This window comes from Papio anubis, chromosome 10, assembly GCF_008728515.1.
Source record: "Papio anubis isolate 15944 chromosome 10, Panubis1.0, whole genome shotgun sequence".
In the NCBI taxonomy this organism is placed as follows: domain Eukaryota; kingdom Metazoa; phylum Chordata; class Mammalia; order Primates; family Cercopithecidae; genus Papio; species Papio anubis.
This window is the reverse complement of record NC_044985.1, coordinates 121983997-122007619: the sequence shown is the minus strand read 5'-3', so window position 1 is coordinate 122007619 and position 23623 is coordinate 121983997. Positions and strand designations below refer to the sequence as shown.

Below are 23623 nucleotides of genomic sequence, written 5' to 3'. Positions count from 1 at the left end.
GAGTAAGTCCCACGGACTTACTCTATGAAGATGTCTTTCAATGGCAGGTGAGGACACAAGAGAGAAGTCCTGCCTTTAAAAGCCACAAATGGGCCCAGCACAGTGGCCACACCTGTAATCCCGGCACTTTAGGAGGCCGAGGCGGGTGGATCACCTGAGATCAGGAGATCGAGACCAGCCTGACCAAACCTGGTGAAACCCCGTCTCTACTAAAACTACAAAATTAGCTGGGCGTGGTGGCGAGTGCCTGTAATCCCAGCTACTCAGGAGGCTGGGGCAGGAGTATTGCTTGAACCTGGGAGGTAGAGGTTGCAGTGAGCCAAGATCAAGCCACTGCACTCCAGCCTGGATAACAGAGCCAGACTCCATCTCAACAAAAAGCCACAAATGATTTTTTTTTTTTTAAAACCAATACAACGAAAACATTTGAATTCCTATAAAACATGCAAGTCTTTAAGACACATTTGAGAGGCTGGGCGCGGTGGCTCAAGCCTGTAATCCCAGCACTTTGGGAGGCCGAGACGGGCGGATCATGAGGTCAGGAGATCGAGACCATCCTGGCTAACACGGTGAAACCCCGTCTCAACTAAAAAATACAAAAACTAGCCGGGCGAGGTGGCGGGTGCCTGTAGTCCCAGCTACTCGGGAGGCTGAGGCAGGAGAATGGCGTGAACCCAGGAGGTGGAGCTTGCAGTGAGCTGAGATCGGGCCACTGCACTCCAGCCTGGGTGGCAGAGTGAGACTCCGTCTCAAAAAAAAAAAAAAAAAAAAAAAAAAAAAAAAAAAAAGACACATTTGAGAAATATGAGAAACACTGGCTTAGGTCATATGTGCCCAGCAAGATATGTGAACTTATTTCACCTGCAAACATTCCACAGGTTTGTCACAATTAGAGACATTTGCTCCTAAATTCACACATATGAGGGGGATGTCTTAAAGCCCTTAAAGAATGAAGGTTTTCTCTGGTGGGTTTTCATGTCTGGTTCTATTGGAGTGTCTATTAAGAAGCCTGATGTGTGGAACTTTGTCATGACATGTCTGAATGTGACATGCACATTCAGTATAATGTGTTAACATTTCATTCGGTTTCTCTTATTCAGAGGGACTGTATCTGTGAACCACAGGACCCCTGCGTGCCGTATTCTCCTGTATTCTGCTGGTAGAGAGGGGTTCCTGTCGGCCGGGCGCGGTGGCTCATGCCTGTAATTCCAGCACTTTGGGAGGCCGAGGTGGGCAGATCACGAGGTCAGGAGATCGAGACCATCCTGGCTAACACGGTGAAACCCCGTCTCTACTAAAAATACAAAAAATTAGCCAGGCGTGGTGGCAGGTGCCTTTAGTCCCAGCTACTTGGGAGGCTGAGGCAGGAGAATGGTGTGAACCCGGGAGGCGGAGCTTGCAGTGAGCCGAGATGGTGCCACTGCACTCCAGCCTGGGCAACAGAGCGAGACTCCATCTCAAAAAATAATAATAATGATAATAAAAAGAGAGACGGGCTCCTGTCCCCAGGAGTTGCAGCTGTGTGAATGGTACCTTCTTGCTTCTGGAGAAGCTCATCCACACCAGCACCTCATTCGATTCCCCACCAATTAGCCCAGAGAGGTGGGCGGCTTGCCCAGGACGCAGCCCATGGGCAGAACCGGAGTGGGACTGGAGAGACCCTCCTGCCCACTGGGCAGGTTACATCTTCACGGCCTTATGTTTTGCTCATTAGGGTTCCTCCTCCTCTAGTTGGTGTGAAATAAGAGCTCCGTGATGAGTTGGAGCATTACTGCAGAAAACATAGCCCCATCTTTTCCCTGTGAGGAATGGGCATCCCACAGGTCTGAATTCCCTCTGGGGTCCTGGCTGCAGCTGTGGTTCAAGGTGGGCGCCGATTGGTTGCACCCAAGCCCTGGGAAGAGGAGGCGCTGCCACTGTCAGCAACACTGAGGACACACAGGGATGAGGTGCCCCGATTTGGGGAACATTACCCTTAAGAAACTGGTGTGATGTCATTCCACTTCACAGTGGGGGGCCCCAGCTTTCAGGCCAGCATTAAGGACAAGTGCCGTTGCCATGTGAAAAAGTTATTTTCCCAAACAATGAACAATCCTAGTGATGTCATAGGCCCTGCCAGAGGGCCCAAATCAAATCGGTTCTGGTGCTGGGGCAGCCTCCTGTAACACTATCCTGAGGGGATGACTCTTCCTGGGTTGGGGGCAGACAGCGGAGAGGCCGGGGGTCTTCAGGTGCGGCCCCTGCATGTATCTGTGTTCACATTTCAAAGTGCTTTTCACTCAGAGGAAGGTGGAGCTTAGCAAAGAATTGTGCAGATCAAGGAGCAGCAGAAATGGGGGCTTCCCCCTGCAGCAGCAGCCCATGGCTCAGAAGTGGGGCTGGCATCGGGGCAAGCCAGTGCATCCCAGGGTGGAAGGACTAAATGAGTGGCCACAGGACGGGGATCACTGGAGCAGGAGGTGGCCTCCCCCACGCGCCTTCATGCCTGGCTGAAATCTAATCCTCATTCTTGGGCCCTCATGTCACGGCCCAGGCCTGCCTTCCCAGCAGCCTGATGCAGTCAAGCTGTTCCCACTCTTCTCTCTTCCTCCAGAGGAAGGACCTTTGCCGATGAAGTCATGGGAATAAAAGCTCCCTCTGCTCCGAAAACAGTGGGACTGTGAAGTCAGCTTGTTGTGTGGCCTCCCGAGGCCCAGGTGGGCAGCCGTGGCTGTTTACTGGGCCTTGCAAGTCCACGACATCATCTAATTTGCAAATCATGTGATTATCCCCATTGCACAGATGAGGAAACTGAGGCTCAGATCTTGGGACTGGCCCAAGATCATGGAACCATCAAATGAAACCACATCCAGGTCTGGCCCCTACAACTTGAGGTCCGTTGCTCTGGAGAACCCACAGATTTAGTTAAATTCAGTGAGCATTTGTGCAGTTCCCGCAACGTGCCGGCACCAGGCCGAGCCCTCAGAATACACTGTGGCCTGCTGCATGGATGTGTGGGCAGTCTCGGGTCTCACGGGGGACAGTTCTTTCTCACTTCTGCCCAGAAGGTCTCTTGAGTTTTCTGCTAATTGTCTACATGGTTTTAATAGATTAATTAAAAGAATCATCTTTAGCTCACCTCTCCGTTGAATGCAATGCCATTTTGGAAAGAATCACATTCTTAAATGTGACTGTGATCAAAATCACCTTGGCATCTGACAGAGTCATGATGGCTCCTGGGGTCTGTTCCAAACAGGACACTTCCCCCATGGAGATTCCTCACTCTCAGTGACAGCCACACACCTGGCTGCCCTGCCACATACCTGGTGCTGCAGAGCCTGGGAGAAGCAGCCACACTTCAGACCAAGCAGCTGGCACCACACCGGGCACTGGGGATGGACAGTACAGACATCTTTTCTGTGTATGTGGCTGTGCCCTCTCTCCTTAAGCCATTGGCACATTCTCCAGCCATACACGTGCTTTCAACTGGATCAACTGATGGCCCAACCAACTGGAGTAGTGGCCTGTATCTGTCTGTTTTCTTTCTATAAAGGAAAACTTGAGGCTGGGTAATTTATAAAGAAAAGAGGTTTATTTGGCTCACAGTTCCACAGGCTGTACAGGAAGCATGACGTCAGCATCTGCTTCTGGCGAGGCCTCAGGAAGCGTCCCCTCATGGTGGCAGGGGAAGGGGAGCAGGTGTGTCACACAGAGAGGGAGCAAGGGAGAGCAGGGGAGGTGTCAGGCTCTTTAACGATCAGCTCTGCGTGAGCACACCACCATTACTGCACCACGCCACGCCTGAGGGGTCCTCCCACCAGGCCCAGCTCCAACGCCAGCGATCAGACTCTACATGAGATTCGGAGGGGACAGATCTCCAAGCTATGTCATGGTCTACCCGACTATGGAAAACTGTCAGGTGACCAGTCCATTTAATTACAGTCACATGAGGGTGTCAATGGCCTGATTCCAGGAACCACTGTCCCTGCCTGAATAGAGAAGATGCTGGATAATTAAAGGGGCCTGTCTGGCAGGTGTTGGGTAACTCAAGTCCAATGGAAGTGGCTGGAAGCATGCCTAGGCCCTGGCTTACCTGGGGACCCGAGGGAGCTGAGATAGAGTTGGCGGTGCTGGGCCTGGCTGAGGGCCCTGTGTGCCCACTGAAGGCTGAGGGGCCTTAGTTTACCCAGCATCTTCTGTGGCCAAGACAACACACAGCTACCTGGAGGACATGAGCACACGGGGCTGGGGAGGTGGGTTTCACTCACACACCCCTGTGGGCTTTTGCACATGTTCCAAGGCTACGCGCTCCCCTTTCTAGAAGCCCCTATTAGCCTCAAGCCTTCTAATGAGTCCTTGCTGTCCTGGGATTTTGATGGTGGAAGGGGGTGCCTTGGCTGCCCTATGACTGTTGCTTGGTGAGTGAGTGCATTAATGTCCCTTCCTGCAAAGCTCTCAAGTGGGTGACGTGTGCCAGACATTCTGGCCGCCATCCTGGTGCCCTGGCCACCTTCTCCACCTGTTCTCTGTCCCCAGTTGGCCACTACAGCCTGTCAATGGCCTCTCTTCCTTCTGGGTTCTGGTGGGGTTTGACCTGTAGGAGGCGCTAGTGGGAGACACGGGGCAGGCTGGACAGAGAGGGCAGACGGACTCTGCCACCTCCTCCCAGCCGGGCAACAGGGGTGCTGGCTGCATTCCCCCGCCAAGGCCCTCTCTCAGCAGCTCCCTGGAGTCTGTGTCTGCCCTTTCCCTTCCCCCAAGACAGAGGGGGTTGCGCTCCCCGCTGCTGCTGTCCTGTGACGCCTCTCCAGCCTCTGGGCTCCCTTCACTCTCCCCACAGCATGGGGAGAGGCCGTTGTGAAACTCTCCTTAGCCTCTCACCTCAATACCCAGCAGGCGCCCCTTTCCTCCTGGTGCCATGAAGGGTGCGATGGCCCCCTGAATCAGGAGCCCAGCTGATCGGGCGAGGTGCACTTTGGCACCTCAAAGCTGGGAGCCAGGACCTGGAGAGGCCCACGCCCTCCACCCGTGGAGTGTCCATATTACTGCAGGGTGTGCAGGGGTGGAGAGCAGGTCTTGCTCTGGCATGCCGCCCTTGTGGCTACTTTGTGATCAAAGTTAGCCTATTTTGACATTTCATGTCTTCAGTTGTATTTTTATTTATTTTAAAATATTCCTGCAGAAATGGTTTACATGGAGGCTTTGTTTTTAAACAGCCCTTTGGCTGACCTCCTTCCATCACTGTCTAGAAAACATTTCAGATTTCCATGTGGAAACAGAGCCCAGGGCCCCAGAAACCCTCACCCGTGCTTCATCCAATCCACCTGCCACCAAAGGTCTCCTCAGCTCTGGGCTCTTGTTCCTTTGGAAGCACCCAGTGGCCCCACTCTCTCTGGCCCTCCAGGGTCAGCTCACTTCTCCCACACCTTGTAATCCCAGCACTTTTGGAGGCTGAGGCGGGCGAATCACCTGAGGTCAGGAGTTCAACACCCGCCCAGTCAACATGGTGAAACCCTGTTTCTACTAAAAATACAAAATTAGCCAGGCGTGGTGATGGGTGCCTGTAATCCCAGCTACTAGAGAGGTTGAGGCAGGAGAATCGCTTGAACCCAGGAGGTGGAGGTTGCAGTGAGATTGCACTCCAGTCTGGGCGACAAGAGGAAAAAAAAAAAAAATGCTATGACAGGCAGGTCTGGGAGCAAAGCAGATCCCTACCTATGGAAGCTCAAGAGACCCAGGGGTTCCTGTCCTCAGAACCCAAGGATGTCAGAGGCCCCTCTCGTCCCTAGGGGCAGGGGCTCTTCAAGGAGGAATCCATGGGCTGCTCCTGGAGAGGAAGCCTGGATCCGGTGGGAGACGGGAGCTGCCCAAGGCCTCTGCGGGGCAACACCAGGGCCTGTGCCTGGCCAGACCTGACTCCTGACTTCTAGCCCCATGTCCCAGGGCGGAGCCTGTGATAGTAAGGACATGCCACTAGGCACCCAGGGAGCGTCCTTCATTGTCTCCTTAGCTCCAAAAGTGGGTGCCTCATTCAGGATGAGGGAGAAGCCACTTAGAGCCTGAGCCAGCCAGAGTCAGGCTGCGTGCTGCCAGGGGCCCATCAGATGCTACCCCTCACCCTCAGGAGGCTGCCACCAGTGCACCCAAGAATCATCCCCTGGTGGGAAATTCCATTCTGATGCAGAGCCTTTGTTCTGACACAAACAGATGCAGCAGTCACTTCTGAGAGCAGGCTCTCCTGCTCACCTCCCTGGGACCCTCCGGCTCGCCCCACACCCCGCCTCCATCCTTCCTGGTTTCTCTGTGGGCGCTGCCCGCTGGGTGCAAGAGATGGTTGGGGCCTTTGTCCACAGAAGCAGAAACAGCACCGACATGCAAAGGCTGAGTGGGGACCCAAAGCCCACACAGTCAGCCCCGTGTGTGGCGGACGCGGAGCTTGAAGCCCAGAGAGGGGAGGTGGCCTGCCACGGTTACACTGCTGTGAGCGAGGCAGAAGCAGGCCCACGAGGACCTGGTGCTGACCCCATCTCTGGGGCTTGCCTTCCTCAGCAGTCTCCGCTTTCTGGGACACTCCGTGTTCACCCTACATTCATGCAACTGCTCCAAAAGGCCCTGCAGGGCAGGAGTGGAGCTCACAAGCTCTGGAAATGCTGGCCCAGCCCCCGGCTCCTCTCTCTGAGGTCTCGGTAACCCCAGGGGCAGCAGAGCTTCCTGACCCTGTTATGCTGGTGTCCGGCACTCAGGCCCTTATCACTGCTCAGCTCAGACTTTAGTGTGGTGGCCGCAGAGACCAAGGCTGTGTCCTCCGAGCCATGCTGTCTGATCGCCCCTGGTGGCCCAAGCCCGGCAGGAATGGTAGCTCCAAGTGAAGAACTAAGCGAAAATGAAAGGGGGCCGTTCCACACGGTGATGAGGGGCTGCTGGGGGGCCCTTTCCGGGGAGCCCAGCCCTGGCTTAGTGCTCCTGGGTGGAGCTGAAGGGCTGGGTCCACTTGGAGACATCCAGGAAGACAGTGGAGGCCCCGTGGTAGAGCCAGAGCCGGGGCAGGGCGCCGTGGCGGGTCCAGGTGTCCCGAACTGTATCGTAGGCCTCCATCTCCACGTGGTAGTCACCTTCCATGCCCTGCCAGCGGCCGCCTGTCACGTACAGCGCATCGCCCAGTGGCACCAGTGCGCCGTTCTCATGCAGGCTGTGCTGGGACTGCACCTGTACCCGGTCAGCGGGTTAATGTCCCATGGTGGGAGCCGGAGAGCAGTGCTGAGGGTGCCCTCAGCAGGGTTGGGGGAGTGGCAGAGAGGACGGCCAGCCACCTGGCCCAGATCCCCTCCACGGCACGAGCACAGGGTCCCTGGGCAGCCCACCCCAGCCCCTCCAGCCTCCTCAGACTCTTCTTTTGGTGGGGAGGCCCCTTTCCCTCTCTGACCCTCAGCCCTCGGGATGACAATTCCACCCCCTGCAGTCAGAGGGGGCCCTGAGGCCTGAGCCCAAAGCTGCCTCCCAGGGAGGTCTGGGCTGACTCGAGGCCTCACTGAGGCTTCGCTGTCTCACAGGAGACACCCAGGAAGAGCCTAGCCCACCGTGGGCCCCCTCGCCTCACCCCTGCACCCCTGCTCAGTCTGTGGCCTTGGGAGTGGCCCCGGGAGGGATTGTGGGGTGAGGGCAGTGACTTTCCAGAGGCTGGAGAGAGGTGTGGCTTCAGGAAGAACCTGGGCGGGTGGGAAGCAGGAGGCCGGTCTGTGGCCTCCAGATGAAGACAGGGAAGAGATGAGGACCCAGGCCCGGAGAGGGTAAGGCAGAGTCCTGCTGTGCTGGGACCTGAGGCTGGGACAATGGCCTGGGCTGGAGGAAGGCCTGGCTGTGGCCCAGCTGAGAGGGCCCAGGCTGACACGCTGGCCTGGCAGAGCCCACCCTGCACCTGTCTCACCACTGTAATGGGGGCCCTGGGTCAGCTGAGCAGTGACGCCAGGGGACAGCTGTGGGCAGCAGGATTGCAGAAGTCCAGCTGTCACCAGGCCGGGAGCCTGCAGGGTGGTTGCAGGAAAGAGTGCCCCCTTCTCAGACTGCAGGGACTGGGAGTCTTGGGGCAGGTGGGCAGGCCCAGGGCATCTGGCTTGGTGCCAAGACCCACCCCCAACCTCCTGGGCACTGTCCCCTCCACCAGGGAGGCCGCCCAGAGGTCCACCTCCCGCCCCTTCCTCAGGGACTGATGGTCAAAGAGCGGGCCATGGTGGGATGGTGCTGAGGACAATAGGAAGGCCCCGGGGCTGGCGGCTCTCACCTCCCCTCAGCTCAGGAACCCCCTCCCTGACTTGGCCACCCTGAGGCAGAGGACGCCCTCCCTCCTGGTCCCTATAGCACCCTCTGTCTGAACCTGGTTTTTCTCCCTGAGAAGGAGGACAGGCCACTCCTCTGTAGGAAGCTGGGTGTGCAGGGACAAAGCACCAGTGGCCGGCAACCCCAAACCACGTTCTCCCATTGTCACTGTCTCCCCTGTCCTCAAGGGGGCTCAGGCCAGGGCACTGTTGTCGCCTTGTAGCCTGGGGGGAATCTCAACCTGCACCACCCCCTTCGTTGTGGGCCCTCTGTGGCACCCCATCCCTCACTTCCCAGGCTGGCTCTCTGATGTCAGGAGTCCCAGGCAGGGACTCACACGTGGGGGGAGGGGGTGGCCCACCTTCTGCCACAGGTTGGCCCCGGGGTCGTACACGTAGACCTTCTTGGTGTTGTCCCCGATGAGGTAGAGCTCCCCGTGCAGTGCGGCACAGCGCGGCGAGGACAGGTACTTGGGCAGGAAGGGTGAAGCGATCACACTCCACGCATCTGCAGGGGGCACAGGCACCGGCCACCATCACCAGGGTTGCCAGTGCGGTCACTGGCACTGTCCCCCATTCTGAGGGACCCCGGACTCAGTGCCTCTCTGAACCTCAGTGAACTCGTCTGTGAAATGGGAGTAGGTTCCTGTGGTGCAGCTGGGAGGGACCCACACCTGCCTCTCACCCAGCCTTGATATTCCCCCTGGGGACAGTGACCCCTCACAAGGCTGCAGCATAGGTGAGGGGCCTGTGAAGGGTACAGGGATCCCTCAGGTCTCTCCCTGTTGGGGGTACTTTGGCCTGGCTACCACCCCACCCACCCCACCTGACTGGCTGGGGCCCCTCCCTGCCCAGCCCCCAACCCCGGGCCTGGTACCCAGGTGGGCCTTGCATGGACCCTGGGCCCAGTCAGTCTCTTGAGGGTCCTCACATCCACGCCTCAGAATGGAGCCCACCACCATCTACACTGTCCCCACACCCACACTGTGAAACAGGGTCCGCCACCATCTATACTGTTCCCACACCCACACTGCGAAACAGGGTCCGCCACCATCTACACTGTCCCCACACTCACACTGCGAAACAGGGCCCGCCATCATCTATACTGTCCCCACACCCACACTGCGAAACAGGGCCCGCCACCATCTACACTGTCCAGAGGGTGAAACAGGACTGGAGACCAGGGTCAGGGCTGGACGGCTCAGAGTTCAGGGAGGCTGAGCTGGGCCTCCAACTCTGGCACAGAGTCCAGAACCCAAGATGGGCCTCAGGGCCTCGGAGGTTGGGGGTCACCACTCCTGGTCCGTGAGGCCCTTTTGGGTAGAACAGTCAGGCAGCTGCCAGGTGCTGGGCTCAGGTCACTGGCACCCTACCCCCAGCCCCAGCCCACTGCTGCCCTAAGGCCTAAGCAGGACAGATGTGCAGCTCGCCTCTGCGCTGGGACTCTGCGGAGGTGACGCAGCGGGTCCCCGACCCCTTGGGCCCCTGCCTTCCTCCGTGTCCCCTCCTCTTTGTGAGAGGCTGCGGCCACCAGCTCTCTCCATCCCGGGCCCCGTCTATCCTCAGGAGCCCCCATCCTCGCCATCACTGCCAGCAGACTGTCGCCTGTCAGAGGGGCCTGTGGTCCTCTGTCCTCGGTCCCTGAGCCCCGCCCACCTGTGACAGGGTTGTAGCACTGCAGGGCCAGGGCGTTGTACTTGCAGGCACTGGAGCCCACCAGGTAAAGCCGGCCCCGGCAGCCGGCGGCCGAGAAGTTGCTGACGTATTTGAGGGCTGGGCTGATGGGCGTCCAGCTGTCCGTGTAGGGGTCGTAGCTCTCCACCTCCACCACGTCCAGGGTGGTGCCTGTGGGGTGAGGGCGGGGGCAGGTCAGGGCTGGGGAGGAGAGGGGAGGCCTGGAAACTCAAGGGCTGGGGCTTTGTAAGGCAGCAGGGACCACCGTGGTGGGAAGTGGGGTGGGCTCCCCATTTCACAGATAGGGAAGCTGAGGCTGAGAGAGGCGCCGGCACCTCCCAAGGCCACCCCGCCAGGAAGTGGTGTAGGCGATGGACACTCGGGCCTAGAAATGCCCCACTCTGGGGCCGATGTTGCGGAACGGGGTGGCAGGGAGCAGTCAGGAGGCTGCCCGTCCCCAGGCCCCTCATGTGCCAGGAGTCATTTCCTGGAGTGCTCTGAACTGGAATGGAGGACGCCAGCCCTGGGAGGGCAGGTTGCAAGACCCTGGAGCTGCAGGCAGCTCCCTCCCAGTCCCAGATACAGTCTGGGTGTGACAGTGATGGGGACGCCTCCTGGGGAGAGCAGGCCTTGGCCTGGGCCTCTGTGAGCACCTGGGGACCTCACAAGCCCTGGGCTCGGGAACCCTGGACGCTTTCTGCCGTCTGGTTGGGGACACGGTAGCCACTGAGAGAAAGGGGACAGCTGGGACAGGTGGGGCATTAGAAGTGGCCTCAAGACCAGTTCATCACCTACAGAGCTTTTGGGCCACATGTGTTTTTCTTTTCTTTTCTTTTTCTTTTTTTTTGAAACAGGGTCTTGCCCTGTCACTGAGGCTGAAGTACAGTGGTGTGATAACGGCTCATTGCAGCCTCGACCACTCAGACTCAGCCATCCTTCTACCTTGGCCGGCACGTGACACCATGCCTACCTTTTTTTTTTTTGAGATGGAGTCTCACCCTGTTACCCAGGCTGGAGTGTAATGGCTCAATCTCGGCTCACTGCAACCTCTGCCTCCCAGATTCAAACAATTCTCCTGCCTCAGCCTCCCGAGTAGCTGGGATTACACGTCCAGCTAATTTTTGTATTTTTAGTAGAGATGGGGTTTCACCATGTTGGCCAGGCTGGTCTTGAACTCCTGACCTTGTGATCCACCTGCCTCGGCCTCCCAAAGTGCTGAGATTGCAGGCGTGAGCCACTGCACCCGGCCTGGCTATTTTTTTTTTCAAATGGGCTGGGGGCAGTGGCTCCCTCTTGTAATCCCAGCACTTTGGGAGGCTGAGGTGGGTGGACCACTTGAGCCCAGGAGTCTGAGACCAGCCTGCTCAATATGGTAAAACCCCGTCGCTACAGAAAATACAAAACTTAGCTGGGCATGATGGCACGCACCTGTGGTCCCACCTACTCAGGAGGCTGAGGTGGGAAGATTGCTCGAACCTGGAAGATGGAGGTTGCAGAGAGCTGAGATCACTCCACTGCATTCCAGCCTGGGTGACAGAGCAAGACTGTCTCATAAATAAATAAATAAATAAATAATAAATAATTTTAAAAAGGGAGACAGGGTCTCTCTATGTTGCCCAGGCTTGTCTCAAACTCCTGGGTAACATAGAGAGACCCTGTCCTCCTCCAAGCAGTCCTCCTGCCTTGGCCCCGCCAAGTGCTGAGATTACAGGAGTGAGCCACCACACCTGGCCACATTTTGTTTTTCGATGTTCCTTTAATCAGTGAAGGCTCCTGGGTGACTCCCTGCTGTAGCTGCAGGTGCTGGCAGGTGGGTGTGGCTGTCCCCACTGGCCCCTCCTGCAGGAAGCCCTCCTGGGGCCTGAGTCACCATCTTGCTGTCTCTGTCCCAGCACAGCAGAGGCACTGGGAGCTGGCCAGGGAGGACACCCGGGCTGTGGGTCTCGATGGCCCACCTGGTCAGGAGCCCTGGCCTATGGCTTGCCCACCCCACCAGACAGCGAGCCCTGAGGGTGGCACTGGGAGCAGCATCTCTGTGGTCTCTGAGGCCAGCATGGGGCTCTCTGTTGCTATTACTGCAGGGAAGAGAGGCTAGAACCAGGCCCCAGGGAGGAATGGAGAGGAAGGCCTCACCGCCGATGGCGTAGATCTCCCCATTGAGTGCCGCGCTGGCATGGTTGGTGCGGGCCTTCAGCATGGGCGCCACAGGCTTCCAGGCGGCCTCCTTCAGTGGGAAACACCAGGCCTGGGTGGTTGACCAGGTGTCTGTCTTGGTGCCCCGAGAGCCACCTGCCGGGAGAAGTTCTGTCTACATGGGTACCACCAGCCTGGGGTGCCAGGCCAATGGGGTCTGGGTACCAATGTCCAGGCGCCTCCTCCCATGCCAGGCCATGATCTCCAGCGTGGTGAGCCAGGGGTGGGACCAGCGTAGCGCAGTCGAGCTGTGTGACTGCACAGGCCCCTCTATCCCCCATAAACAGGGATGACAAGATCAGTGGTTTCAAGCCCCCATCAGCGGAAGCTTGTCCTCTCCCAAATCTTACAAGGAACCGCAATTTCTTTTTTTTTTTTTTTTGAGATGGAGTCTTGCTCTGTCACCCAGGCTGGAGGGAACCCCAATTTCTAAGATAGGAAAGAACAAAGTGACCCCTGCATCACATGACTCCTTCTGGGGACCAAGACGGACATCTGGTCAACCACCCAGGCCTGGGGCTTCTCACTGAAGGAGGCCACCTGGAACCTCGTGGCATCCACAGCAGCCACGCCAGCGTGGCACTCAGCGGGGAGGTCTGGAGCTTCCCCTGAAGGAGCTGTGCGATGCAGGGGTAGGCCCACGCTAGCCTGTGTACAGAAGCAGCTCCCGGCTCCCACGAGTGACCACGGATTTTAAATGTCCTTGTTTTCACATGCATGGAAAGGCCTCAACAAGCCTTGACTAACCATCAGAGACCCCACTCAGTGCGGGGAGTTGCACGGAGCCCGGTGCTTGGCTGGGCAGGGCACCCCTGGAAGGGCCCCTGAGCTGCCTACCTGTGACATAGATGTTGTTGTTCAGGGCCGCCAGGGAGAAACCCCACTTGTGGTAGTCGGGGAAGTCTGGAAGCGCCATCCACCTCTCTGGCAGAAGGAGAGAGGCAGAAGGGTCAGGCTGCCAGGCTTCCTGCTGGGGCGGTCCCCACTACCCCTTCCCAGGTGCCTTTCCGTGCACCAGGTGCAGAAATGCCCCCCTCACTGGTGGGGAAAGGGAAGGGCAGGGGGACACTGGTGCAGGGGCCCAGGGGGTCCTGGGTGCTCTGGCTTAATGCGTCCCCCCTACCCCCTCCGCAGAGCCTGGCACTCAGAGTGGACATAGGATAGCCCCCTGGAGAAGCAGGAAGGCTTTGGAGGCTGGGGTCTCACCTTGACCCTGCAGTTGACCCCACTGACCCCAAATGGACCATTCAGCCCCTGGGGCTGGCCTGTCGGTTAGATGTGGTGTGGGTTAAGTGGCCTGATCTGTGGGTGTCACTAGTGTGTGATAACACCAACAGCATGCCTTCCTCCCTCCCTCCCTTCCTTCCTTGCACCTTCCCTGCCCTCCAGGCAGCCAGGCACATACAGGGGATCAGGCACAGGCCTTGCAGCAGGCAGAGCGGGTCCAAATCCCAGCTGTCGTGCCCCAGCTGTGTGTCCTTGGGCAAAGCCCAGCCTCAGTTTCCTTGCTGTAGAGTGGGACTGACCCCTGCCTCCCAGGAGCTATGGGGACCCTCATGGGACTGCTCACTGATGGCGGCTGTTAGGATGATTGCTGCTCGGGTTGTGGGGTGGGGCAGAGCGATATGCCCAAGTCAGGCCTGCCTCTCAGAGCTACAAGAGGTAAACTGAGGCAAGAGATGCGAAAATGCTTTGGAAAATCAAGACAATAACTGTGGAAATGGTAAAGTCCTATAAATGGACATATTTTGGGTGTTTGTGGAAGAGCCCCAGGCCTTCGGGACGTCCCCTGGGAAGACTCTGTTTACTGTTTATGACCATTTTTGAGAGATGCGGAATTCCAGGCCTCCCTGGGAGCACAGCCTGGCACTGTGGGCAGGGACCGTGTCCCCGTGACTCATGGCTCTGTCACCCCAGGGAGGGGGTTGCCCAGCCATCAACAGGCCCTTCCTGCCAGCGCCCCGCCTCCCGGCCGGGTCTGAGACAGCTGCTCCCTCCTGACGCCAGCCCCAGACCCCTCTCATCAGCCCCTGACCCGAACAGCTGGCCTCGGGCTTCCTGGAGTCTGCCAGCCTCTGACGCCAAGGAGATGGTTGGCGACCTGCCTGGTGGCCCCATGACACCAGCCAGCCTGCGTCAGCCCTTCCCAGAGCACCTCCCGGGGCCAGTGCAGGGGCCTCCAGAACCGCTGCGGGGCCCTCATGCCTCCTTTCCCGCCAAATGGCAGACCTGGCCTCAGTGCCCACTTCAGGGCTTCCTACAACTGTGTGAGGAAACAGCAGGAGCCCATTTCACAGATGAGGAAGCTGAGGCTCAGAGAGGCGAGGTCACCTGTTTGAGGGCTGGGATTACAACCCCGTTTGGGCTGACCCAGAAGCTGAGCTCTCACTCCTCCAGCTGCCTGCACCCCTTTACTCCCCACCCCGCTCTCCCCTTGGGGTCTCGATTCCCCCGGCAGGTGCACTGAGCGGGGGGCATGGGGAGGAGGCAGCGGCCAGGCCGCCCACTCCACAAGTCTGGGCCGTGGAGCCCTGTACACCAGTCCCAGAGCCTCAAAGGGACCAGAGTCCTGGGCTCTGGTTGCAGAGAAAGGAAACAGCAGTGCCCCCCAGCTTTCCTCCTCACTGGGGTGTCACAGGCTCCTCTGCAGCCCCCAGGTGAGGCCCACCCAGGCATGCCCCTCACAGTGGCCTCACACAGCTCCTGGTCCTCTGCGAGCCTCAGTCGCTCCACCTGCAAGGTGGACACAGCGGCTCTCGCCAGACCGAGGGACGGCAGGTGGGCCCAGACGCGGGAGGGGTACTTACTGGCCTTGCTGTTGTAGAAGGCAAAGTTTCCAAGGCGGGGAGTGGGCTCCTCACCTGCCTCATCCTCCTCCAGCGCCCGCCCGCCCACCACCACCAGGACCTCCTCCAGCTTCTGCCGGAGGGCGAGTGGTGCCTGTGGGGTGGGAGGCCAGGGTCAGGGCAACGGCAAAGTCTCCCCATGCCCTGAGCCCCCGTATGCCCTGGGCAGGCCTCGGCATGTGTGTGCATGTGTGCATGCGTGTTGCTGGAGATGGTGTGTGCCCGAGTGCACAAGCTGCTCACTCCTTGCACCACGTGCCTTTCAGGGGCCATTCCTGAACCACCTTCAGAACCAGCCCCACAGCAGGTACGCAGCGCCATGCATGAGCTTCTCCCCATCCCCGCTCCCTGGGTGGCCTCCAGCAGGCGGCACAAGGGTGTCCCGGCTCAGCGGGAAACGCTGGCTGTCTTAGGAATGGCCAGTAAGCAGTCGCTGCCTAGGGCTCCCAGAACCCCAGGCTCCCCAACAGCCACCCGCCCTGGCCCCCATATGGAACCCCCAGATCTCCCACTGCCAGGAGTTAGAATACTAGGTGACTGCCTACTGGCAAGGCTCTGAAGCCAGCTCCAGAAGGAGGCCAGGTGCTCTGTGACTGGCTGGAATCCAGCGGGGACAGGGGTTAGGGGTTAGCCCACTACTCACTCCACCCTTGGCCTGAGGACCATCAGCCTGAGCCACTCTTTGTCCTCGGATTTGGCTCTAAAGGAGTGCCCTGGAGCAAGGCCCCTAAACAGGGTGTCTGGCAGCTGACCGCGCAGCCACTCCCAGACCTGTCACTCCATCATGACCTGCCGTGCCCGCCAGGCCCACTGCCAGCACAAACAGGAAGTAGCACCCCATAAAAGCTCCGGCAGACTGCCAGGCCTGTCTGTGCCTCCTTGCCTGTGCATAAGCTGCACCACCTTCCTGGATGGTTTTCCCCTCTTTTTCTCCCTGTGAGCTCCTATCCCTCCTCTAAGGCCCAGCTCACATGCTGCCTCCTCCAGAAAGCACTCCCTGACTGCCAGCCCCTCCCAGAATGCATCCTGGGCATATATTTGGCCCTTCCACACTGCCTGACGTCTGTTTCCAGGCTTGTCTCACTGAGCTGCAGGCTCCTTCAGGACAGGGTCAGATCTTACCACTTCTACATTCCCCTGTCCCTTGCACCCAGGGTGTGACACGCACACAGGCACGATCTGCACTTGAGGGGTGAATGGTGATGTCCTTATAGGGAACTGGCCCAAAACAAGGAGCATTGCAAGGTCAGTGCACCTTGGAATGTCCACTCCTTACTCTGTCCTGATTCAGGTGGGGTTTCTGGGGCTCTCCTCCCTGCTTCCCAGGAATAGGGGCCTCCCAGCTGCTCACTCACCCCATCACGGCCCTGGGACAGGGCTGCCCGGCATGCCTCTGACTCCTGGATCAGGGGCTCTGTGGCCAGCAGTTGTTGCACGCAGGGCCTGGGCACGGCGTCCAGGTGCACTAGGCTGAGCAGCTCAGGCAGGTGGGAGGCTCGGGCCTGTGGGTCATGGCGCACCCAGCGCAGCAGGGCCTCAAGTCGGCTTTGCTCTGGCTGCACCTGCAGCAGGTCACTGGCCAGACAAGTGACCAGCCGGTCTCGAGGAAGCTGCAGGAACTCGTCCTCACGTGCCACAGCCTCAAAGTTCTCTCGCAGGAAGGCCCAGGCCTTGGCAGCCACGCCCAGCAGCCCTTGCTGCTCCCCAAACTCACAGATGCCCAGGCAGTTGGCAGCATCCAGTTGCTGCTGCAGGTAGCGGCCGCAGACCTTCTGCACCGAGGGGAAGTGCAGGCGTGCAGCCGTGCGCGTCAGCGCCTCCACATTGCCCTGGGTGATGGTCAGCCGGCCTGTGTACACGAAGTCCACCAGTTGCCCCACCACAGCTGGCTCCACGTCCCGCAGCTCCACGCGCGCAGAGAAGCTCTCGGCAAAGTCACCCGCAAACATGGCATGGAAGTAGGGGCTGCTGAGTGCCAGGAGGCCACGGTGGCATGGCAGCTCCCGGCCGCCCACCAGCAGTGTGACATCGGCCAGCTTGGGCTGAGAGCGCAGCCGCTGCAGGCCCTCCAGCATGTCCTGGGCATGCGAGGGCAGGTGGAAATCCAGGTCATCCACGTTCCGTACCATGATGCTGTGCCCACGGGACCCTCGGCAGCCCACCCACTCAAGGGAAGAAGTGCCTGGAGCCACCCGAGCTCCTAGGAGAGAAGAGAGCAGGGTCAGCCAAGTGGGGATGGTCTCATCCTCCTGAGTGACCCATCCAGTCTGTCCATCAGTCCTTTCCATCCCTTGATAAACACAGGATGAGCATCGACCATGTACCAATCACTTTACTCGCCATCTGCCTCAAGCCACCCCCAGAACCCTGTAAGGTAGGGCAGGTGTCATCCCTGTTTGCAGTGAGGAAATTGAGGTTCAGAGGGGTGGGAGACCTACCCATGGCCAGGCATTCGGGGCAGAACAGGGCTGGCAAAAGAACCCATACCCTGGGTCTCGTTCACAACCCTCCCAGGGGCCCCGGAGGCACCCAAACTCCCGGAGGCGTCCTCTGTCCCAGATCCCACACTGCTGGGGAGGCCATTTGGGGGCTGCAGCAGCTCCTGCTCCCGTGGTGCTCCCAGGCACCAGGCCACGTGCCAAGCATGCAGAGAAGCTGTGCATTCACCACTCAGCCCCACAACAGTCCTGGAGGGTGGGTGTAATCATTGCTCCTTTTACAGCTGGGGAGACTGAGGCACAGAATGTTTCAGTCACTCGCCCAAGATCACACATCTAGGAAGTGGTGAAGCTGGAATTTGAACTCAGAGCTAGGCTTGGGGGCCCAGGCTCTGAACCCTGCATTCCACGTGGCCCGCTGGAGGTTGCTAAACAGAAACAGCCAGCCAAAGGCAGCGTTCTGGAGGGTTTCGCATCACCACTCTCCTATGGTTGAAGTCAGCAAGGCTGCTTACAGGCTCATGTAATTATATGCATGTGGTTTATGTCCTTCTGGTATTGCACCCTAAGACAACCGTCCCTAGGAGAGATCAAGTCTGTGCACAAGCCTTTGACCCGGGTCACCCCAGGGCGAAAGGCTGCACAGCGGAGGGGCCGTTCGCCCGCTAGGGGGCGCCTCGTGGAGCCATCCCGGGCAAGAGAGGCGGCCGCGCGTCCACAGGTACAAAATGCGTGGGAACGCCAGCGGCACGGAAATGACAAAGCTCAGCTGGAGAACCAGGAGGCCAAGAGTCTGGCCGAGTAGTCACGGTGCAGGTGCAGGTGCACGTGCAGGCAGTGGGAGCTAGGGCTCCCCGACTTCCCGACCCAGATGCCACCTCTTGACGCCAGAGCGGGGAAGCACCTGGGAGCCCACAGGGCCTCACGGACCAACCCGGGCTCGCTCACAGGGCAGCTCAGGCGGCCGGCGGCCCCACGCCCCAGCATCCCGGCCAGTACTCGAAATACCCACCCAATACTGCAGGCATGGGGGTCCTGCCTGGCCCCTCCCCAGGAGGCCCTGGCCCCCATGAAGGCGGTTCTGCCCTTCCTGGGCAGCTGGGAGATGAGCTGGGGCCTGAGTAGGCGATAGGGCTGTCCCTGGGCCACCGCCTGCAGGCGTCGCATTCCCGTCATTGTTGTGCTCCCTTGGGCCAGCTGCTGCTGGGGCCATGGGCCCGCAGGCGTAAGCGCCCCCACTTTCCCTGGGGGCCTCAGGGGTGCCTGCTGACACTTGTCACCCTGCAGTCCCTGCATGGATCAGGGGCTTCCTGAGGGTCTCAGAACCTCACCCCAGTGCCTGCCCAGGCCTGGAGTGAGGAAGCTGAGTGAGCAGGACAATAAAAAGCCTGAGCCCAGCAAGGCTGGCGACTGTGGCCGAGTGGCCCTGGCTGCCATCCGAGGGGTGGCCCAGGCTCCCCCTCCCACCTCTCCAGCTGGAACAGAGGGAAACCTGTCTCCTGAGCCCCCACCCTGAGGAGCCTGGCTTGGCCGCTGGCAGGGGCCAGGGGGCGTCTCCGAAGCACTCGGCTGTGATCCCGGCCTCCGGGGCCTAACCCAACCTCCCCGCTGCCCCCTGCTGGGTCCCCCTGCCCTCTCTGCTGTCCCCTGCCCCAGAGCCTCCTGGATCCTACCTCTCACTCGGCCTGGACCTTGAAGCTGAGAACACAGACCCGAGAGCAGGACTGCCTAGCCGGCAGCCAGGGGACACGGAGGCCTGCAGGGCGGGGCAGGGCGGGGCTGGTGGCCCTGGGGGAGGTATTTTTAGCCTCTGTCTGGAGGGTGGCGGGAGGGTCAGGTGGTGAGGGCTGGGCTGGTGGGGGAAGGAGCGAGATGCCGGCTCCTCGGTGACTGTCAGCTCAGAAAGCCCATCGAGGCCTTCCAGGGACTCGCGGCCTAGGACAGACATCAGGAAGGGCTCCAGGGCAAGCACAGGTGAAAGCTGTGGCGGTGGGGCTGGCTGGTGGGGGCAGGGGTGCAGCTTCCCCACCTGTTTCCTCATCTACAAGGTGGGGACAGTGGAGCCTGTCGTGGGGGCCTGGGGTGGCAGAGAGCCTCAGCCCAGGGCCAGGACACCGACAGGTGCTGCCCTCGCTGTTGATGTCAGTGGCACCTATGTGTCCTCTTGTTCTGCTGTCACGTGGGAAAACATGATTATCATGAATAAGCACAGCTGGTTAGCAGAGGCTTTCCAAGCTGGGAGTCCATGGCAGCGGTGAGGGAACTTTGCCCAGAGGGGAGGTGCCACCCTCAGGTGCCCCACCCAGCTAGCGCAGGTAGGAGAGACGCTGGGGCTCCTTGCCCTGCTACCCCACGGCCTTGGCCTCGGGGCTGCCCAGGGCGGCTAAGAAACAGGGTCATCTAAAAATACAGCAGCGGACTCTCAGCTTCCTGTCCAGCGCTTGGTTCACAGTAGTCGCAGGGGGAAGCCCTCACGCCTGGGACTGAACTGGGCTCAGAACCACAGGCCCTGACCAAGGGCAGGTGGGTTGAGTTGGGAGCCGAGGAGGCCACTAGACATTTCCCACACCAGTGGCCAGAGCAGAGCTTTGAGGCTGAGGAGCTTCAGGTGCATGGGAGAGAAGCCCTCAGCCCTCAGCCCTCAGCCCTCAACCCATCGGCCACGTGGGTCTGACCAGTATGACCATTTCCAGGTGTGCTGCGACCTAGAGGAGCTGGGGAGTGTTGGGTCTGGCTGTGGCCTCTTGATGCTACTAGGGATTGTCCTAATGCTCTTACAGACCGGAGAGGCCCAGGTGGCCCCCAGGGAGACAGAACCCCACTCCTGCTCCTGAGACGCACACAGCCTATGGAGGGGAAGCTCACCCACAAATTACTGCCAAGTCTGCAAGGTGCCCTGAGAGTTACCTTCCATAGGGGTTCCCTGAGTCCATGCTTCCTCTACAGCCCAGCCACAGCCCAGTTCAGCTCAGCCATAACCCAGTCCAGTTCAGCCACAGCCCAGCCATAGCCCAGTCCAGCCCAGTCATAGCCCAGCCATAGCCCAATTATAGCCCAGCCCAGCTCAGCCATAGCCCAGCCATAGCCCAGCCATACCCCAGCTTGGCCCCCGCCCCTGCTGTTTCCCCTGCTCCTGTCCCACACTGTCCCGGGATTTTCCCCCTGGCCTTGGACATCAGCCTCACGTTGGGTGGGGGACGCTTATGGAAGACCCCAACTCTCGCTGTGCCCAGGACCACTATGGGGTGGGCGCTGGAGTGCTGGGTTTCCCCACTGTCCCCGCTGTTTGCAGGTGGAACATGCAGGGTTAATGCGGTCCCAGCTCGGCTGGAGGAAATGAGGACAGGGGATTCTGATGACAGGCTGCTGTCACGGGGAGCTGGCTCTGCTCGGGGAACAGCACTGCTTGCCAAGTGTGGAGGCCTCACAGCAGCCGTCGTGGGGCTCGGAGTCCCAGCACCTCAGATGACAGGTCAGTTTGGGAAACTCAACACCGGGGGCGCAAAACAGATCCTCATCAACAGATTGCTACTGAGTGGTGCAGTTTTTAAAAATACACCACTTGTTTCTTTTTATGAGGATAAAAATAACACAAGTTCCTTTTGGAAAACAGAAAAATAAAAAGCAGAAAATGTCACCAGTAAAAGATCATTTGCCATTAACATGCTTCCAGCTCTTTCCTATTGTCAAAATGAGCCTGCCGGTGCGTGTGGGTCAGCGCCCTTTCCTCACACCTTGTTAGATTGTGGGCGTTTCTGATGGGATCAGCACTGGAAGATTTTCTGTTTTTGCCAGGTGCGGTGGCTCACGCCTATAATCCTAGCACTTTGGGAGGCTGAGGCGGGTGGATCACCTGAGGTCAGGAATTCTAGACCAGCCTGGTCAACAGAGTGAAACCCTATCTCTACTAAAAATACAAAAAGTTAGCCAGGAGTGGCGGTGCACACCTATAGTTCCAGCTACTCGGGAGACTGAGGCAGGAGAATTGCTTGAACCTGGGAGGCAGAGGTTGCAGTGAGCCGAGATCGTGCCACTGCACTCCAGCCTGGGTGACACAGCAAGAGTCTGTCTCAAAAACAAAAAAGATTTTCAATTTCATCTCAATAGGATGACATCGCACTTTGTGAAGCTGGGAGTGGTAACCTCCTCCTGTTCGTGGACGTCCAGGCTGTTTTCCATTTGGGACTATTACAACGAAGGTGGCGTCACCTGTGTGACTATTCCCTCAGAATAGATTCTGAGCGTGAAATCACCAAGTTAAAATGTGTGAGGCCAGGTGCAGTGGCTCACGCCTGTAATCCCAGCGCTCTGGGAGGCCAAGGCAGGCAGATCCCTTGAGGTCGGGAATTCGAGACCATCCTGGCCAACATGGTGAAACCCCGTCCCCACTAAAAATACAAAAAGATTAGCTGGGCGTGTTGGTGCATACCTGTAATCCCAGCTACTCCGGAGGCTGAGGCAGGAGAATCACTTGAACTCGGGAGGCGGAGGTTGCAGTGAGCCGAGATCGCACCACTGCACTCCAGCCTGGGTGATAGAGCAAGACTCCATCTCAAAAAATAAAATAAAATAAATAAAAAACTGTGTGAGTGAGCTCCCCTCTGCTAGGCCGGGGGCCTTCCAGCTGTGAGGACGTCCCAGGCCGGGTCCGCATGTCAGTCTGCCCGCCTCTCGGGGGCCTTACAGCCCTGCACAGCACCTCTCATCCATCTGGGGTGATTTGGGGCCTGGGTTCCATCAGGCTGTCCTTGTTTCCCTTTCACCAGCACTCTCACCTGTCAGACGGCCGCTCCTTCCCTGCGGACTGGCTGCGGCACCACTTTCTGTGTGTTCGCTGTTGGGATTTGTTGATTATTGGGTTAAACCGCCTTGTTTGACGGCATATCGCGCTGTAATGAGGACGTCTTCTATCTGCGATGGAAGCCCCTGCTGCCCTGCCGCATTAGTGATCTCACACCGCATCATCAACTGCCCCGAAATCCAATGTCCTGGGACAGCACACACGCGTCGTCTCTCCGTTTCTCCTCGGGAGCGCGTGCGTGGGGTGGCTGCACCTCAGGATGTCTCAGGAGCGTTCCACGACGTGCTCAGTCCAACTGCAGTCATCGGAAGGCTGGCCTGGGGCGGGAGGGTCTGCCGGCTGTGAGCTGGAGAACCCATTGCCCCCACGGGTCCCTCTGTAGAGCTACTCCCAACACGAGGCGGCTGCTTCCCCGAAATAAGGCGAGCAGCAGAGATGGAGCCGTGACGCCTTTTGCAGCCCACTCAGAAGTGATGTCTGCAGCTTCATCCTATTCTGGGGTACCCTGGGTGGAACGGGGCTGCATGCTGTGACCACCCGGAGGCAGGGATTGCTGGGGGCCTTCGTGCAGGCTGGCCTCCATGGCAGGCTTCATTCATTTCTTCTTTTAAATGGCCTTCAGAGGCATTAATTCAGAGTCATTAATTTTTTTTTTTTGAGATGGAGTCTTGCTCTATCACTAGGCTGGAGTGCAGTGGTGCGATCTCTGATCACTGCAACCTCTGCCTCCTGGGTTCAAACAATTCTCCTGCGTCAGCTTCCCAAATAGCTGGGATTACAGGCACCCACCACCACACCCAGCTAATTTTCATATTTTTAGTAGAGGCGGGGCTTCACCATGTTGGCCAGGATGGTCCCGATCTCTTGACCTCGTGATCCAACTGCCTTGGCCTCCCAAAGTGCTGGGATTACAGGCGTGAGCCACTGTGCCCGGCCGACGTTAAATTTTTAAATGAGTTAGGCTTTGCATTAAATCTGTGCACCGACATGCAGGGAGCCCGCCCTCTGCACACGGACCCAGCTGTGAGGGAGAAGCTGGGGTTCCTGCCCTGCCCTTGGGGAAGGTTTCTGTTTTTCCACATCTCCATCCTGCCCTCATCTATGGGCCGGGGACACAGGGCTCCCTTTGCCCTGGATGTTTTCGACTCATCGGGAAGTCCCCAGGCTTTGCGCCTTTGCTTTGCATGTGGCCACCTCACTGATGTCGGCACCTCCAGGGTGCTGTGGCTGCCATCTCTGGTCCTTAGTTTTTTGTCAATTGAACAACAGATTTATAGGCACCAAACGGGCCCTACAGCTGTGAGTGTGGCATTGCAGGGGCCAGTGCCTGCCTGCTCCGGGGACACGTGCTCCCCACGGGTGAGCGGCTGGTGGGCACGG

The 23623-nt window shown here is 58.8% G+C and overlaps 1 protein-coding gene and 1 long non-coding RNA gene across 5 annotated transcripts; one reads left to right on the top strand and one right to left on the bottom strand.

Annotated features, from left to right (window-relative positions):
- Positions 1-5113: 5113 nt before the first annotated feature.
- Positions 5114-19624, bottom strand: KLHL30 (kelch like family member 30). Of its 3 annotated transcripts, none has more exons than XM_021924204.2 (8): positions 19472-19624; positions 16360-17204; positions 14966-15098; positions 12996-13082; positions 12099-12254; positions 9948-10136; positions 8654-8799; positions 5114-7185 (listed from the first exon to the last, which is right to left on the bottom strand). In XM_021924204.2, the coding sequence occupies exons 2-8, from the start codon at positions 17131-17133 to the stop codon at positions 6934-6936; spliced, it is 1737 nt and encodes a 578-aa protein (XP_021779896.1). In that variant the 5' UTR covers positions 17134-17204; positions 19472-19624; the 3' UTR covers positions 5114-6933. The 3 variants fall into 3 exon arrangements, with proteins under 3 accessions (XP_021779896.1, XP_021779895.1, XP_009181720.1); XM_021924203.2 differs by lacking the exon at positions 19472-19624 and adding an exon at positions 19116-19220; XM_009183456.4 differs by lacking the exons at positions 12099-12254; positions 19472-19624 and adding an exon at positions 19116-19220.
- Positions 19293-21787, top strand: LOC103876628. 2 transcript variants are annotated; one of them, XR_002516372.2, is made up of 4 exons: positions 19293-19416; positions 20223-20333; positions 20735-20914; positions 21550-21787. It is a non-coding gene; the product is annotated as an uncharacterized LOC103876628 (long non-coding RNA). The 2 variants fall into 2 exon arrangements; XR_002516371.2 differs by lacking the exon at positions 20223-20333.
- Positions 21788-23623: the final 1836 nt, after the last annotated feature.

Excerpts from the sequence above, each read along its gene's own strand:
- KLHL30 (XM_021924204.2), bottom strand. The coding sequence starts at position 17,133 with ATGGTACGGAACGTGGATGACCTGGATTTCCACCTGCCCTCGCATGCC. Across the intron at positions 13,083-14,965 it reads CTTCTACAACAGCAAGGCCA|AGAGGTGGATGGCGCTTCCA; the intron begins GTAAGTACCCCT and ends TCCTTCTGCCAG. Across the intron at positions 10,137-12,098 it reads GGAGATCTACGCCATCGGCG|GCACCACCCTGGACGTGGTG; the intron begins GTGAGGCCTTCC and ends CTCACCCCACAG.